At 42.1% G+C, this 16,909-nt stretch overlaps 1 protein-coding gene across 4 annotated transcripts in view; it reads left to right on the top strand.

Annotated features, from left to right (window-relative positions):
* Positions 1-16,909, top strand: part of Pbx1 (PBX homeobox 1) — a 305,452-nt gene that overhangs the window by 266,219 nt on the left and 22,324 nt on the right. For 2 of the 4 annotated variants that reach the window (XM_028759037.1, XM_028759020.1), the window contains one exon: positions 113-5,340. The exons of the other annotated variants lie outside the window; for them this stretch is intronic. Coding sequence is in view for 1 of the 2 variants with exons in the window: in XM_028759020.1 (XP_028614853.1) it covers positions 113-205 (93 nt within the window). In the remaining variant the exon portion in view is untranslated. Of the gene's footprint in view, positions 1-112; positions 5,341-16,909 lie in introns of those variants that run through there. 4 annotated transcript variants of the gene reach the window in all.

Here is a 16,909-nt window from a genome sequence, read left to right as displayed (position 1 = left end):
GTCCCCATGTGCCAGGTGCCAGTCCCTTCCACAAGTTGCCTCATTGTCATTGTCTGCTCAAAAAGGCCACCTGATCACAGAGGACTGACTTCTCTCCCTTTTTCCCTTCTAGGCTAATGGAGGTTGGCAGGATGCTACTACCCCTTCATCAGTGACCTCCCCTACAGAAGGCCCTGGCAGTGTTCACTCTGATACCTCCAACTGATCTCCCAGCAATCGCATCCCGGCTGACCCTGTGCCGCAGTTGGGGCAGGGGCAGGAGGGAGGGTTTCTCTCCCAACGCTGAAGCGGTCAGACTGGAGGTCGAAGCAATCAGCAAACACAATAAGAGTCTCCTTCTCTTCTCTTCTTTGGGATGCTATATCAGCCAATCTGGACACTTCTTTATACTCTCTTCCCTTTTTTTCTGGGTAGAAGCCACCCTTCCCTGCTTCCAGCTGTCAGACTGGTTTCTGTCATCTTCCCTGGCCCCTGTTCTCTGTTATAGACTCCCCCAGTTCCTGCCCTCTATTATTTCACTGAAGGATTTTTTTCCACAATTAGAGAAATTTAAAAAGGAAAAACGAATTACAAAGAAATAAACGCATTTGTATGTTTTCATGCTGGTGGTTTGAGGAGCCAAATTTACCTCACTAGGAGCCCTCATCCCTACGTTGACAGGCAATCCTTCTGTCTCCCTTGTTACTCTCACTACCTCTTAGCAGGAATACACCACACTGCCCTACTCATTCCAGGCCACTCTATCTCCATTTCCCCCCTCCCCCTTCTTTCTGGGAACAATCCTAATTTCTTCCTCTTCTTTCTGGCCCCAGGTGTTTGTTGGGGACTGCCATAACTGGGCTTCTAAAGGTGTTCCATGTCCCAGTGTAGCTCCATCAGGTTGAGTCCTAGGCAGGAAGTCTGGCAGGTGAGGGTACAAGGAACAGCAAAAGCAGGACTCCTGTCAGCTTTCTCATCCTCTTAGAAACAGCTCTTGGTCTTAGAGGCACAGTCTATGGAGACCATTTGACCGGTCAATGTTCAGAACCTCAGGCAAGCCTGAGAGAGGCATCCTGATGAGGGTGTGTATAAAGGATGAAGGATCTCATCCTGAGAGGATTCACTGTCCCTTCGTAGACATGCACATACATACATAACACACAGGTGGACACATGCACAACATCAGAGCTTTACTAGGCAGGATGCTACTCACCTTTCATCAGTGACCTCCCCTACAGAAGGCCCCGGCAGCATTTACCCCGATACCTCCCAGATGGTCTCCCAGCAATCAAATCTTGTACAAATACGTACATTAGCAATCATAGTACTCTATCTGGTGAGCCTGAGAGAGCAGCAGTATGTGGCTGGGGCTTCTAGGACCCAGTAACACGTACTTACCACAGTAGGTTGTACAGGACTTTGTTAGTATGTAAGTCAGGATTCAAGTGTAAACTGTATTCATTCTTACCACCTGTGGAGCTCTTAGGGAGCCACACATAGGACTTCCAATGCCTATGATGGACTTGGATGCTTTGGGGTTTTATTATATTATTTTTTTCAAAATATTATAGTAAACCATGGTCTTGGTTCTGGAATTTTCCTCCAGAGAGGAGACTCATATAAGTATATGGTTAACTTTTACTAATTTGAAGACATAAGAATTATACAGTAAGGATGATGAATTTTGTTCTTGTTGAGATAATCACAGTGATCTAGCTATATGCCAAGCAATTGACAGAAAATCACCGTTGCTGGAAAGGTAGTCTTGCTTCTGACATGAGCTTAAATTTTCCAGATGATTCTGCCAGCCATAAAGATGGCAGCTTTGCCAGTAGATTAAGAGGCAAGTGGTCAGATATCTTTGGGGCCTCGTGCACGTCCTCTGTAAAATGGAAATTGTTATGCTTGGATTACCAAGGGGCTTGTAAGAGGCCCAAGAAACAGGTTTTGTTTATATTTACTCTCCAGGCCGATAGTCAGGGAAAGCAATGTCCCTATGGTGAACATTTCTTGCTAGGTCAGAACAATTCATGATTTTCTTGTTCTAATTTCTGCTTGTTATCAGTACCTTGGTGCCATTCCCATAACGACAGAGTGTTTCAGAAGCTTTCTGCCCTGATTTGGTTTTGGTCTGTTTGTCTTCTTAGGATAGAGAAGAGATTCAAAACTAGAGGAGTAGAGCCTGGTTTTATTAGTTTCAACTTGAATCCAATTATGAGGCCTTGCAAGTCCTTGTCCCTATTCCATCTCTTCTGCTTCAGGGACTCCCAGGAAGAAGTACATGAGCTTGAGGGCTGAGAAACAAACCCACAGCACCATACACATTCCACATGCAGTGATAAATAGGAAACATGCTTCATGTGTGTTTGGAGCAGTAGGGTGTGTGTACTGGGAAACCTTAGGGGACTGAGAATTTGAATATAATGCAGAACGGGATTATTTGGCAAATGAAAATTTGCCTAGCTGACCCAAGTCACTAGAAAGACTGTCATCAAACCTGTGCCATCCTCAGAATGGGTGCCTAGAAGGGACAACACCACAAGCCCGTATATGTATATGTATATGTATATGTATATGTATATGTATATGTATATGTATATGTATATGTATACCAGTGATCTTTGTCTTTCTCTTTCAATATATTCTTTGTCAGGAATATATTGAAACCACTCGCAGAAGCATAGTTGGATCACATCACTTCACTTGGAGCAAATTATAAGAATTGCTGAAGGGTTCTCTTGGAAACAAGAGTGACCCCAGCTCTGGCTCAAACACACGAAGGGACATGCATGGATCGTGCCACACAGAGGTGCCACCCTCACAGAATGCCTCTCTCCAGGCAGCAGTTGTGCTGAGAGTCTCACCCAGCACTTCATTAGGCCTCCTGTAGGTCAAACACTTTGCCAGTAGTCTGTCCTCCATGCCCACTGTCACCTCCAACATGGCAGCCACCAGATCTCTGTTATCAAGCAAGGCTAGGGAAAACTGGCAGCCTCCGGATAGAAGTGGAAAGCCTCTAGAAACTCAGCTCCCTAGGATTTCAGGTCAGGTCAATGCTACAGACCCCCCAAAAAACTGTGCCCCAGGATTTCTTCACAGTCTTTAAGTACAAGTGGGAGTGTTCTGTTTCCCACGGCAACAATTCCCTTCTGACAGATGGTAAAACCTTGGGGTTGCCACTGTGTGACTTGTTTGTCGTGTTTATCATCGCCTCTTCCTGCTGGAGTAAAATGGACTCCTGGGTAGCTGTTGAGCCTACAGGTACCTTCTCTCCCGCTTCCTTCCCTGTGGTAGTAGTACTTAATTATTATTTTTAATATTTTGGTTGCTTTTTCTCACACCTATCTTCGCTTCTTTCTTCCTCCTCTTTATTTTTTTCTGCCCAGAAAAACCTGACTTCGATACCAAAAAAAGATAAAACTACAGAAACTCAAATTTAAAAAAAAGAAAAAAAAATCTTAGGAAAAAAAAAAAAGAAAAAAAACTCAACAATTCTTTCAGCTTTATTAACATTTTCCATTGTTTCTTGCGACTTGTGTCTCGTTCTTTGTAGTATTGATGATGAACATTTGATAATGAATGTTCTTGTATATTCAGATAAAGAAAAAAAAACCAAAAAAGCGGTCTGAATTTAATAGTGTTTATAATAAAAAAAAATTTTAAAAATGACCCTCATAGCACGCAAAACAGGAAGGGGAAGTGTCCCTTCTCTCTGTGACAATACACATCATTCCTGCATACGTTTTTTAACACCAAACTACCTATGTTCCTCATTTCTCCCATTTTTCTTTTTTATTTTCTTGCATTTGTGAATTAGTTCAAGAATGCTAGAAAGTGTCAAGGTGTGTACATCCATTTCTTCTTTCACGATGTTTAAAAGTGACCGTAATTCATTTTGTAAACTAAAAAAAAAAAAAGGAAAAAAAAAGAAAAAAAAGAAAAAAAAAGTTGGAATAGTGAACATAATAGGTTCAACCTAACACATTATGTTTATTAATTTTGAAACCCAGAAATGGATTCTTCTCTTTATTCCTGCTCTTAAAAATACAAAAAAAGGAAAGTTTTGTTTTGTGTTCTTTTTTGGTTTTTTTTGGAGGGGGGGTACTCCTTTTCCGCTGTTGGGTTTCTGGGTCTTGCTGGGTTTGTTCCTTACATATGTATTCAGGGTGATGTGAAAAGAGGTAGCTGGGAGAGAAGGCTGCTTCCCTGTTCTGCTTTGCTCCAGTCTGTGTTAAAACCAATGATAAAGCCCATGGCCATCCCTGCTTTCCTACATGCCCGGGGTGTGTGGCACTTCGGTAGTCCCTGAGATAATGAGGCAGGGATTTCCTTCCTTAAATATTCAGTCTCTCCAGGAGATTTCTTACATTGAAAAGAAAGGCTTTTGTTGATTCTGAATGTCCCAATCAAGGGCTTTCTTTCTCCCTGCTTAACATCAACAGTCCACAAGAATGCTTCCAACAAGACAAGCTCTTTCTCCAGGCAGAACTCCACAGGCAGTACTGTTACCCAGTAGAGTAGATCCGTGAAGCAGGCCCTGGGCTCTTCATCTTGGCATCCAGAATCCCGAATTCTGGGTGCAGAGTGGGTGAGGAGCCAGGGTCAAGGCTGCAATTTGAGTGCTAAGAAGCTATCTTTTGATTGGTGCACTTGTTGCTAACCTCGGGTGAGATTAACTCTTTAAATTGCCAAGTGGGCTTCATCAGAACATTGTATTAATCATAGGGAAAAAGAAAGGCATATGGTTAGACAGACATTCAGTTTTGGACATTGCTCATTCAAACACTCAGGTGTTCAAAAAGCAGACAGAATTCCAGCCAGACACATGAAGAAGAAGAGCTTGAAGAGTGAGCGGAACTCAGCTGTAGGAAGCAGTCCACCTGGAGACAGCTTAGCTTTTATTTGTGTCCTGAGAGATGAAAGGCACCCTTTTCACCTCACCTTTGTGGTCTCCAGCCTAGCTCAAAGCTTTCTGGAAACTTTTATTTTATTTTTTTGTAAACTACTTCTTTCCCTTTTGTTAAAATAAATAAAACATTGAATGTTTTCCCCTCTTTCTCTCTATTTCTTCTTCCTTTTGGGGGTTTCATTTTGAAGTGTGTTCCTTTGGTTGTTGGTTTTATCTCCCCCTCCCCTTTTTTTCCTTATTATTGAGAGTATAAACCTGCAAAGCTCGGCTCTACTTTGGTTTTGAAAGTTTAAGCTTTTCTGCTTCTGTGCGAGCACAGGCCTCTGTCCCCTTCGATTCCAGCTGAACTTTTGTGTTCTCTAATGATACTAACACAATGTAGGTTTTACAGTCTCCTAATTTGTACTGGTAATGCAGATTCCAAATAAATAGTTTCTTTTGTTGCAAAAATATATATATACACACTCGTATTTTGTACGGATTTCTTCATATGTGCTGGCAACTTCTCTTCCCTAAATGGGCCAGGGTTACTATCACTTGTGCTTTATTTAAAGTATGGTATCTAATCAGCCAAAGTCTGGGCTACCAGCTTCACAGAGGAAGGAGGGAATGGAGTGAGGGAGGGAGAGCGGGAAGAAGGGACAGAGGGAGGAAGGGAGGGAAGAAGGGAGGGAGGAATAAAAAATCAGCTGGACTAGAGGAGAGAGTAACTCATTTGCTCCCTAACTCATGAGTATTTACCCGATGGGTTTTTTCTTAACTGGGATGGTCTGGTATAAGGGAAATTGTCATTCTTAAGAGATGTTTTGCAAAGGAAAGAATCCAGGTTATGAATAATACTTCTGGACTCTCCAAAATATTCTAGATGTCACTCCAGCAATCTGCTAAACTGCAGTCGTTTATGTCTTCCGTCCCATTGAAGCATTCAGCCTGATAGTTTATCTATATTCATTGGGCCTCTGGCCTAAGTTACCATCTGTTAGTCAGTATTTCCAGTACATGTCCCTGCCTTCAACACCATGTTTCTCTCTTTGGAGAGGGATGGATTTACTTGTCTATCTTCCTCTGACAGATTGTTCCACCAAAAACACAGTTCTAAACAAGCATTCCTTTTCCATTTTTGTGCTTTACATCTCCAAGGAAGACAGTTGAAAGTTGAGGTAGCACCATATGCCCACCCCATCCCAATCATGATTCCAATCAACAAAAGTAGAAGCAGTGGGAATTAAATATTCATACTTTGTATTGAACAAACTAAGTGTCAATGACATTGGAAGAATAAAGCTCTCCATAAAGGATTTTAAAAATATTTCGAGAGGCCAAAAGTCTCAGATTCTTTCTTCAAATTTAAGCATAAAAACACATTTGTGTGTATGTGAAAGACAGACTCAGACTAAGTTCTTTCCCAATTATTTGGAGACCTTTGGGTCTGATTCACCCACACAGCACATTCATTAGTATTCACTGGAGCCATACAGAACTACAGGAAGGAATAAGACAAAAATGTGTAATGCCTCAAGTACAAATCAAATATATTTCCCACTATGCAATAATTTAAGACATGTTCTGGTCATGGTACCTCCTCCCAATATTGTGACCTAGGGATCCAGCTCTTTGTTGCTCATCACCCACATGTGTTATCTACCATACCTAGCCAGCAGGAAGAAGGGGTGTGAAGGAGGCTTACCCATTTCTTGAGAACCTTGACCAAGACTTGCATTTAGGTTTCTAAGTCTAAGGTCTAGGGATAATAGTGGAAGCCTAGAAAACTATTCCCTAGCTAGGCAGCCACTTCCTCATAATAACTCCCACATGATACCTTTTTGAATGGTTGGCCAAGTGACCAAAAGTAAAAACAAAAGACAAATGTATATGCCTGTGTCATTGAGTAGACACATACCAAGTGAATATATGCCTAGCCACCATTCTAGACAAGGCTGCATTATGCTCCGCTGTAAAGGTTGAGAAATGGGCGTGTCACGATATAGGGATATGTACCCCAATATTGCCATTTCAAAGGAGAAGAAACAGAAGTACTTTTGCTGTAGAAATGTGAAAATGGAAAAGAGGAAACTAAATAAGCAAACATGTTCTCCAACATCTTCCACTTTGTCTCTAAACTTGAACCTCAGCACCAAATCTGTGGTCACTAGGAGGAGGGAGCTACTGAGAGTGACCAAAGCCTTTCTCCCATCTTCAGGAAGTCATACCTTTGTGTTCACATAGCTGCCTTAAAGAATCATGGCTGGTGACCAGGAGTCATCTAAGAGACTGTAGGCTGTGACCTAGCTCATTCATGCTGGAACCGAACATCTTACACTATATAACCTATAAATATCAATATCATACTGCTCATTGTTTTGAATGGACAAGGAACTGGCAGATTGGGCATCTTGCAGGGGCTGGTTATGGATAGCACCTCCATCATGGATTCCCCCAGGCCTGTTCTGTAAAAGCAACAGTATCATTTTAGATGCTTTTCACTCCTGATTGAACCACACCTCAAATACCTTGCCACATATAAAAGGCATAGTCCAGCATAGAATACAGAGTCAACATACACCACTTAGACCATAGCAGATCTAAACTGGGAAATCAGATGTGGTCACTCTCATAATCCATACATTCCTACATATCCTTCTACATTTCTACCAGTTTCCACCTTGGAAGAAGAAATACAGCTAAGATATTAATGGCATATCTCTTTGGTGGACAAAATATGGTCTCTGCGTTAGAGTCGTTTTGTGAGATGTGGCGCAAGGCTCAGTTCTATGGAGTTGCCCACTGGGTGAACCCAAAAAGCTTAGGATTAAGCTTGCCCTCTGAGCACAGGACCAGAGGGAAGAATGACACTATGGAGCAAGAGTTTCTTTGTTATTCCTCCATAAAACTAAGCTGTGTACATCAACATGAAAGTGCAGTAGGGGGCTACTATGTCTAGAGGGTTGTAGGCTGTGGCTTCTCATCCAGGTAGACTTCCTTGGTCTTCAGTGGTTTTGGGAAATAGAGAAAGAAAAATCATAAAAGATTGCTACAAAAGTACTGGCCAGAGAGGGTCTCATGCTTTGGAGAACCACTGTCTTTGTCTTGTCTTCCTGGGGCCCTGTCAAGGCCTAACTCAGATGGCTTTGGGTAGATCTGGTAGACCAATCACTAATGTTTGGGTTTCACTCTGCCCTAAGCCAAAGTCACTCCCTGACTCCCTCACTACCCAGCCAATTTTTTAATGGAGCTCAGCAGTTAGCAACGTGTATTCCTTCATAGCTTAAAAGGCCCAAAGTGCTGGTATGTATTCAAATATGTGAACAAGTACCCTGAGAGAAATTAAAGTTCAAAATAAAGTCTTTCTTCTCTTATAAATTAAAATCCAAAAGGATGTTAATCTACAGCTCCATCCTCTCTGATTTCCTATCGCACTCACTATGCACGAGTGCATTCACACTCCACTGCCACAACTGGGGTGTAGGGCCTTCCTTCCTCCAATGCTCAGCTAATCTAACCTTGAATCCCTCTAGCATTACTCCCTTTTTTCCCTAGAAATCAACTTGCAAAGCATACGAACTATATCCTTAGACCAGCTTTATCTATAAAACTGAAAAAACACCAGTAGAATCCTAGCTCCAATTGCAAAATGAGTAGAGTGTCACCTGACTATTGGTAATGAATGATCTTAGTGGTGCTGTAATAATTTGATGAAAAGCGAGAAAAAGAGAGAGTCCATGGAAAAAAAGTAAAAGTAAACTCTTCTTTTAGTCTTGCAGTACCAGTTGCTTGGTGTCAACTGTCATGTTGAGAAAAAGCTACCAACAAGAGGTTAATCCTTCACTTGGCTTCCTGTGTCCTCAGGGAAACAACCCAACCTATGCATTCTGCTCCCTCTCTCTAAGTACGACCTTTGAAATATTCATGCCTTTATGAAAAATTCAGCAATGTAAAAGTGGGTCCCCTCTAGTCCACAGGCCGACTTGAGGTTCCCTTCCTCCCCCAGCATTCATATACATAGTTAAAATTTCACACAATTTCCATTTCCTGTTAAGCCCTGCACCCCCAACCTCAGGTCACTATACCTCTGTGACTTTTGCTTCTTCCTTTTCTCTGATCCTTCTGCCCTTCCCCCTGGCTCAGCTAGAATTGGCTGCCAGTTGCTGAGCAAAAGATCTCCATATACTGCAGTAGGATGTACCCTGCGCACAAACCCCCCACAGAGTCTCACCTTCCCTCAGCTCTGTGGGCCTAAGCCAGACTGACAGGGCCTGTTCCATCTCCGCAGAAACAAACTATCCTGACAGTTTGCTCTTAATCTTTTCCTGGTTTTCCCTGTTCCTTGGAAGCACACTAGAAACATTTCAAATACTCTGGCCATCTTCTTTCCCTAGTCCCTTCTCTTCTGTCTCTTGTATAGAGCTTCTTCTCTCTGCTCTTGGGCCTAGACATTTGTTTCCCTACCAGAGTTTCCTAAACTATATTTTTAATTCCTCCACTCAAATTCAAAGCTTCTGCTCTATGAAATTCATCTTGCTCAGCTTTACTTCCTCAAATTCCGCAATGCTTTCCCAGACTCAGCCACCTAAACCCCAGCAGGATTCCTGCGATGGCTTCTTCTCCATCAAGATCCCTCCAAAAGGCCCCATCTCCTGGCTTATGCCTTTGGAACACATGGCTCATCAATTTCCCTTCACACAGAAATAGCGTTAGGAGGATTCACTAATAACCTTGAATGTCTCACTCCGCTTTCCTCAGTTACTCCTTTCATGAGAACCTGCGTTTTCTGCAAACGCCCAGGGCCCCTTTCTGAGTCACTCAGGAGAACATCACTGGGTGCACTCCCCAGCATCTTCCTACCTGCTGCATTGGTGCATTCCGGATTCCTTCCGGTATCCTCTCCATGGTGTGTGCTCACTGAGCACCTAACAGCCACATCAAACTGACTTAAGTGCCAGGTCTACTACTGTCATTCAGGACCTTCCTGACACCACTTCTAAAACCAAATGAGAGCTTTTCTACACCAACAATTCCTCCAGCATCAGGGAGGCATCTTAAAACTCACACTAAAGCTGATATTACTTATTTGGAGAAGGGTTAGGGCTCAATAGGGCACAATCCCACAGACTATCTGCATAACAGGATTTGTATCCAATTGTCATAGCTGATCAGGAACTGTAACTAGGTTGCTATCCCCTCTTTAAGTTGGGTAATTGGCTAAAACAGCTATGGGATTCAGGTACCAATTCCATCTATATGTCCCCCTTTGCCATTAAAGGATATAAATGAACAACCACGTGAGAGGTACATGGGTTAAATGGAAGGGTCCCAAAGGTACAACATTTTGTTCCCATAGAGTTAGCATGGACCTCCCCTGCATATGGATATATATGTTCATCAGCTCAGTCCCCATTGTTTAGGGATTTTGAGGTTTGGTTGCAGAGGTATGAGCAACTAAATCACAGATCACTGGTGGTTAACACAGAGCTGGAAGGGACAAAGCTGAAAGTTGCAAACTTCAAGTCAGCCTTGGTCTTTTATGACCCACTCCATTCTGAAGCTACCTATTAGGCTGTTGACAGTCCTTTCCTTAGAAGAAAGAAGTGCCGGGCCACTGATCACTCAGGAACTCTCAAGGAATCCAGTTGCCCTGAGTGAAGGGTGATACAAGTTGAGTGCCTCTAGCCCAAAGATCTGGAATCCAATGTACTCCTGCATATGGAAGTTGTGAGCACCAATATGATACCTCAGTGCGAAGCTCAACACCTGGCCTCCTGCCATGGTTAGTACAGAATTATTTACAGGCTATGAGTGTGCGATGTATCTGAAACATAAAAGGGTTATATGTGTAGAATTTGATCTCCTTCTAAATGTGTATCATTATATCTAAAAAAAATAATAAAAAGTATTTCAAACTCTGAATAAAATGCAAGCTGATCCTGGGAATATCAGACAAGGATATTCACCCTGTGTGAGTTTCCCGTTTTATTACTAGGGTATATGGCCTTTGATAGATTGTTTAATCTCTCTGTGTCTCCATTTCCTTCACAATGAGATATCGTTAAAGCCAGTATCTACCTCATAGGGCTCCTGGAAGGATTAAATGAGTTAATACATGAAAAGAACTCAGAGCAATACCTGTCAAACAGTAAAGGTGAAAGATGCGTTCTTTATTAGTGCCATTCCTCCAATATATTTCACTGCACGTTGTCATCCTTGAACTATTAGCAATTAGAATAGCCAGCTCATTCCTGCTTCTACTGAAAAGAAATATTAGCTATGATTATCGCCTCTCCTTCCCTTCCTCCCCCATGTGCCTCCCGTTTCTCCTCCCCCTCCTTCCCCCTTTGCCCTCCTCTTTCTCCGTCTGTCTCTTCTCCCAATCTTTCTAGCTGACTGCTAAAATATCCCCACTATCATTTCTCTGTTCCATGTGACCTCCCTCATTTCTCCTTGACTTTCCCATGGCTTCTATTTTGATCACAAAATTGCAAATTTATTTTTTTAAAAATTATTGATCCCATTTCCTTTTGAAAAAAAAATCTAGGCGAATCTGATTCTTAGCCCCAGTGTGTGCCTTTTAGAGGCCTTTCATAACCCTGAATTTGTAGAAATATATTCCCATTAACCATAGAGTAGGTGAGCATGTAGGATATAGAGCAGCCTTCATTCTTTTGTGTCAGGAAACACCCTTCCACCACCATCTACCCATCTACCCACACACACCCAGATGACAATGTTAAGAACAAATCTATGTTCCCGAGATGCACACCTCTCCTACAACACTAACCTCACATTCCTATGTTAAGAGTTGCAGGTCTCACATGTTTTCTACATAGATTCTCTGTTTCAATCAAAGAAAATGGGAGAATTTACAATGACTGAAATATTTGATACACCCATGCTTTGGACAGTCTAAAAGGTGACATGAATAACTAAACAAAGAAAAAAAAACCTTTATATGTCCTAACCAAATGGAAGCATGAAATATCCTGACTTATCAGGCATGTCTAGTTCTTATATATTGAGAAAAGTTTCTATTCTTCAAACAAATAACTGACTTCATGCTTCAGAGTCAGACAGGCAGAGTTGGTCTAGTATAAAACTGCAAAGTCACTAAAATATGTGCTGCATAATGTGAATCCCTATGTCCTCTTATTGCTTATTTCTGGGCCTCCTTATTACTAAGGTGGCAGAGATTTTACTACAGGGAGAAAAGATGTGAACAATATCTCAATATGTAAAATCTCCCCTCAGGTGAAACTGCTCTCCCAGTGCTAGCATTTGGGTTGATTTGCAAACCCTCCAAGGCCCTCTACCTTACCTGGAAGGTTGGGGATCTGTAGCTTCTTACCAGCCCATATGAGGAGCAGCAGCGTCATGGGAATCACATCTCCCAACAAAGCAAGCACTGAGGTCTTCTGTGGAAGCCTGGTCTGAACCAGCCTCCAGGAACTTCTAAGGACAGACCAGGGTACAAAGGAGGCTTTGGCTTCCTTCATGTTCATACTGCTAACTGTGCAGGACTCTCTGCACCTGATTCCACTATGTTAACCACCCATCCTCCACACTCAACTTTATTACAGTCATATTGCTGCACCTTGCCCTCCAATGATGTAAAATCAGATATTTTATATGCCCCTACTTTATTCTGAATTACTATATTCCCTACTCAAGACTTTCCTTATCAATAGAAAGATCTCTGCTGAGGATTTGGAGTTCCCTGGGCTGGTACCTCAGGAGACTGTTGCTTAAAACATTGTGGTCATCAGACAGACACCTGTCTTGTATACCTACCTTGCACTTCTTCATTGAGCAAGCCTGCAGTGACTATATCCTATGTACCAAGAGATGCTTTCCATTCCAAGAAGATAGAAGATTAGGTCAAAGCATCCTGAAGACAGAGCAAAAGTCAACTGTAATTTCTCCAGTCTTGGGATGAATGCAACTCTACTTGTCCATGTAGACGTTTGGGGAATAATTTAAAACCTTACATCAATTAACAAAGACACAAACTAAAAGGAAACAGAATTAAGTTGAAATTATGGGAACAGATGTGGGTTTAAATAAGAACATTTTTACAGTTGGAAGGCTTGATAATATATTAAGGGACAGAGAAAATGATGTGATTAGAATATTTTAAATGATCAAATACCATGGAAAGTTGGAAGAATCCAAGACTGGAATCTACAATATTCAAAAGTAATACAAAATAATGATAGTACCAAATGGTCCCAAACCGAACTCTCTCTATGCTGGGAATGCAGTTAAGCCACCTTTCCCCAAGTCACACAGGAATTCATTTGCACCCATTTCCAACTCTGCTAATTGGCAGCTGGCTGATAGGAAAACACCAGTGCCTGAGATCACTAAAATCCACCAGCAATTAATGTCTTAAACCAGGTGGCTCTGGAGTGATGAAGAAAAAATATTAGGATGAATGAAAAAGAAATATTTAGAATTCTCAGGGCCCTTTGCTACCCAACCCTACAAGCTTAATTCAGGAATTATCTTCTCTTAGTACCCACAGAAAGCCCAGATCTAGCTCCTTTTTTTTTCTTTCTTTCTTATTTGTTCTCAATGTCATGATGCTATACACCTAGAATGACAGTTACCGAACTGTCACCCTCACAAATGCAGTCATGTTTACTCTTCAGGCCGGAGTCTGTCTGCTGGGAAGACTCCATGCTTCTCAGGCTTACCATTCCCTGCCCCATGCCCTCCCCCTGTATTTGGATCTGCCACAATTTCTCCTTAGTGTCTCATTTCCTTACATCAATCAGTAAACCCCAAGGGACCACATGACTCCTATAAAAGAAGAACAAAGTGCTACACGGGTCACTTAGTAGGTGTACAGCAACAGAAAGAAAGGAGGAAGAGAGAGAAAGAAGGGAGGAAAGAAAGGAGCCAATGGTGAAAAGTAGGAAGAAAATGGAAAAGACAAAGAAATGAAGTACAGGGAGAGGGAGGAAGAGTAGGGAAAGAAGACAAAGGAGGAGAATTGGAAGAACAGGAGAAGGGGGATACGGAGGAACAAAGCACTATGGGAGAGATGTTAAGGAAAGAAAAGTCATGAGAGAGACACTGAAGCCACTGAAATAAGGCTGAGAGACTTTATTACTCTAAAGGGAAACCTGGACACTTTTCAGTCCAAAAGCAAAAGGGGTGCTAAGAGAAACAAGAGATTCAGAGAAAGCGTGGATCAAGTGTGAAATAAATTACCATAGTCTGACATCAGAGTTCTTTAAGAGCAGTTTCACGTACACACTTCTAAAGGATAAGTGTGTGATTTCTTTAAAATATTTAGGCTACTGAGAGGAGGGGGCAGTAGCTCAGTTGGTAAAGGACTTGTCACACAAGCATGAGAGACTGAGTTTAGTTACCCAAAAGAAGCCAGGCACAACGGTGTATGTTTGTAGTATCACTATGAGGGAGGCAGACAAGTAGATCCCTGGTGTCAGTGCCCATTCATCCTACCCCATCAGTAAGTTACAGGTTAAATGACACCCTGGATAAAAATATGAGGCAGACACCACTTAAAGAAGATGCCTTTGTCTCCATGTGCATATGAGGATGTGCAGTTACATCCATACATTTACAAATACAGAACTGACACTGTTAGAGCACTTGATTGAGTTTTCTGTTCCAATGGAGCTTCGATTCCACTGAGAAAGGAAGCATATAGTAAAGAAAAGAGTGAACCAAACCCGGAGAAGGATAAGAAAGGTAGGCAGGGGCAGTGTGATGAGCCAAGACAAGGACATCCTGAACACTGGATAAGAGGGCGGTTTTGAACAAATGATGCAAGACACCAGGGCAGCCCACAAAGATAACTAAGATTGTTCTAGAAAGAAATAATATTCCATGACAGGACATGAGGCTGAACAATACCTAAGAAATTTGAGGAATTTCAAGACAAATAGAGTGTCTAGTTCAGTGAGGAGAAAGGGATTAGAAGCTATTGCAGTCGAGAAACCTGGGAGGTCAGAGCCTTCTGAGCCCTTTAACATCAGGCATGGGGGTTGTCTTCGGGTTTCTATTCCTGCACAAAACATCATGCAAGATGCAAATTGAGGAGGAAAGAGTTTATTCAGCTTACACTTCCATATTGCTGTTCATCACCAATGACAGTCAGGACTGAAACTCAAGCAGGTCAGGAAGCAGAAGCTGATGCAGAGGCGATGGAGGGATGTTACTGGCTTGCTTCCCCTGGCTTCCTCAGCTTACTTTCTTATAGAACCCAGGACTACCAATGGATTAGGCCCTCCCCATTGATCACTAATTGAGATAATGTCTCACAGCTGGATCTCAGGGAGGCTACTTTCTCTGTGATAACTCCAACCTGTGTCAAGTTGACACACAAAACCAGCCAGTACAGGGGTACAAGTTTGGAGTTTTCTTTCTGGGTTTCAATCTCGCTTTAGTACAGCATTTAATCATTCTGCTCTCATTCTGCCATTTTTGAATTGATAACATAAATTCTGTGCCATTGTATGCTGAAATAATGTAATTCGACTTTTGATATCACAGGGGGCTCCACTCAAAAGACTGCTTTGAGTCTCATTTGAGACTTTGGACTTTTAAATCATGTTGGGACTGAACAACTATGGGGACTTTTAAAGTTGGACCAAGTGTATTTTGCATTATGAGGTGGCCATAGCATACGGGGCCAGGGAATAGAATATGGTGATTTAAATGAGAAATACCCCCCATAGTCTCATATGTTTGAGTAACTGGTCCCTAGTTGGTGGAACTGTTTGGGAAGGATTAGTAGGCGTGTCTTTGTAGAGATGTGTTATTAGAAGTAGATTTTGAGGTTTCAAAAGCTCACACCATTCCCAGTTAGCACTCTCTTTAACCCTGTGGATCAAAACATTAAGAGCTCTCAGCTACTGGTCCAGTGTCATGCCTGTCTGTCTGCTACCATGTTCCCCACCATGAAGGTTATTAGTTTAATTAATCCTCCGAAATTGTAATATACACAAACACACTCCAAAAATTCTTACTTTTATAAGTTGTCTTGATCATGATATCTTGCCACAGCAATAGAAAGTAACCAAGATGGCTGCTATGGTCAGAAAATTAATGGTGGATGGTGGGCAGACCTAAGATAAACATGAGTTTGTAGGTCCTGGAGAAGTGGGGCCACAGGACTGACAGTGTGATGGGATTTAAGTTAAAGAGTATGACTCTGTCAACGATTGCAAAGAGACTACAAGCAAGCAAGTTTGGAAATAGAGACCTACTAAAGTGATGATGAAAGCATTTTGGGCCAATGATGATGGGAGTGTGGCCCCAGAGAGTTCCTGGTATGATAAAATATACATTTCAGGAACTGGCGAGATGCCCCAGCTGTCAAGTCTGTGATGTGTGAGTATAATCCCAGAACCCATATAAAAATAGCCACAGTGTCACATGCTTGTATCCCCATGCTGGGGACATGAAAACAAGTGGATCCCTGGGGTTTACTGGCCATCCTGCCTAACTGGATTGATGAGAGACTCAGGCTAATGAAAAACTGTTTCAAAAACCAAGGTAGAAAGTTCCTAAGAAATGACAACCAAAGATGACCTGTGACCTCACACATGTGCATGCACACACATGTATATGTATACACATGCACCTCCGTACTTGTGTACTTGAGAATACATGTGCACGCACACAGCACTTTGCTTTTGGGGGAGAAATACAAATATCTTTAGCTCAGAAGGAGGCTCTCCCTGCAAGATCCCGTCTCTAAATTTCATTGCTCAGTGTAGATGTGTCTGACGACTCACAAGCCCTGACAATATTCTGGTTATCCTGTTCATCTAACACTCATGGGTTGGAATTACTTACCATCTCTCTACTTCCATGTGAACTGAGAACCTTCCTCCCACCCCTAATTTGAGCTCATTTCCTTTACTCTCAGTGGGAATAAAAAGGTGGATAAGACCTTATCCCAATTCCAATCTCGAATGGAGGGGGACTGAACAATGACTCCCACACTTACCATTGAGTATGGTTCACCACTGCCCAATGAATAAATAAAGAAATGTA

The sequence above is a fragment of the Grammomys surdaster genome, unplaced genomic scaffold (assembly GCF_004785775.1).
Source record: "Grammomys surdaster isolate TR1022 unplaced genomic scaffold, NIH_TR_1.0 130, whole genome shotgun sequence".
Taxonomy (NCBI): domain Eukaryota; kingdom Metazoa; phylum Chordata; class Mammalia; order Rodentia; family Muridae; genus Grammomys; species Grammomys surdaster.
The sequence above is the reverse complement of the archived record's forward strand: the minus strand, read 5'-3'. Positions and strand labels throughout refer to the sequence as shown.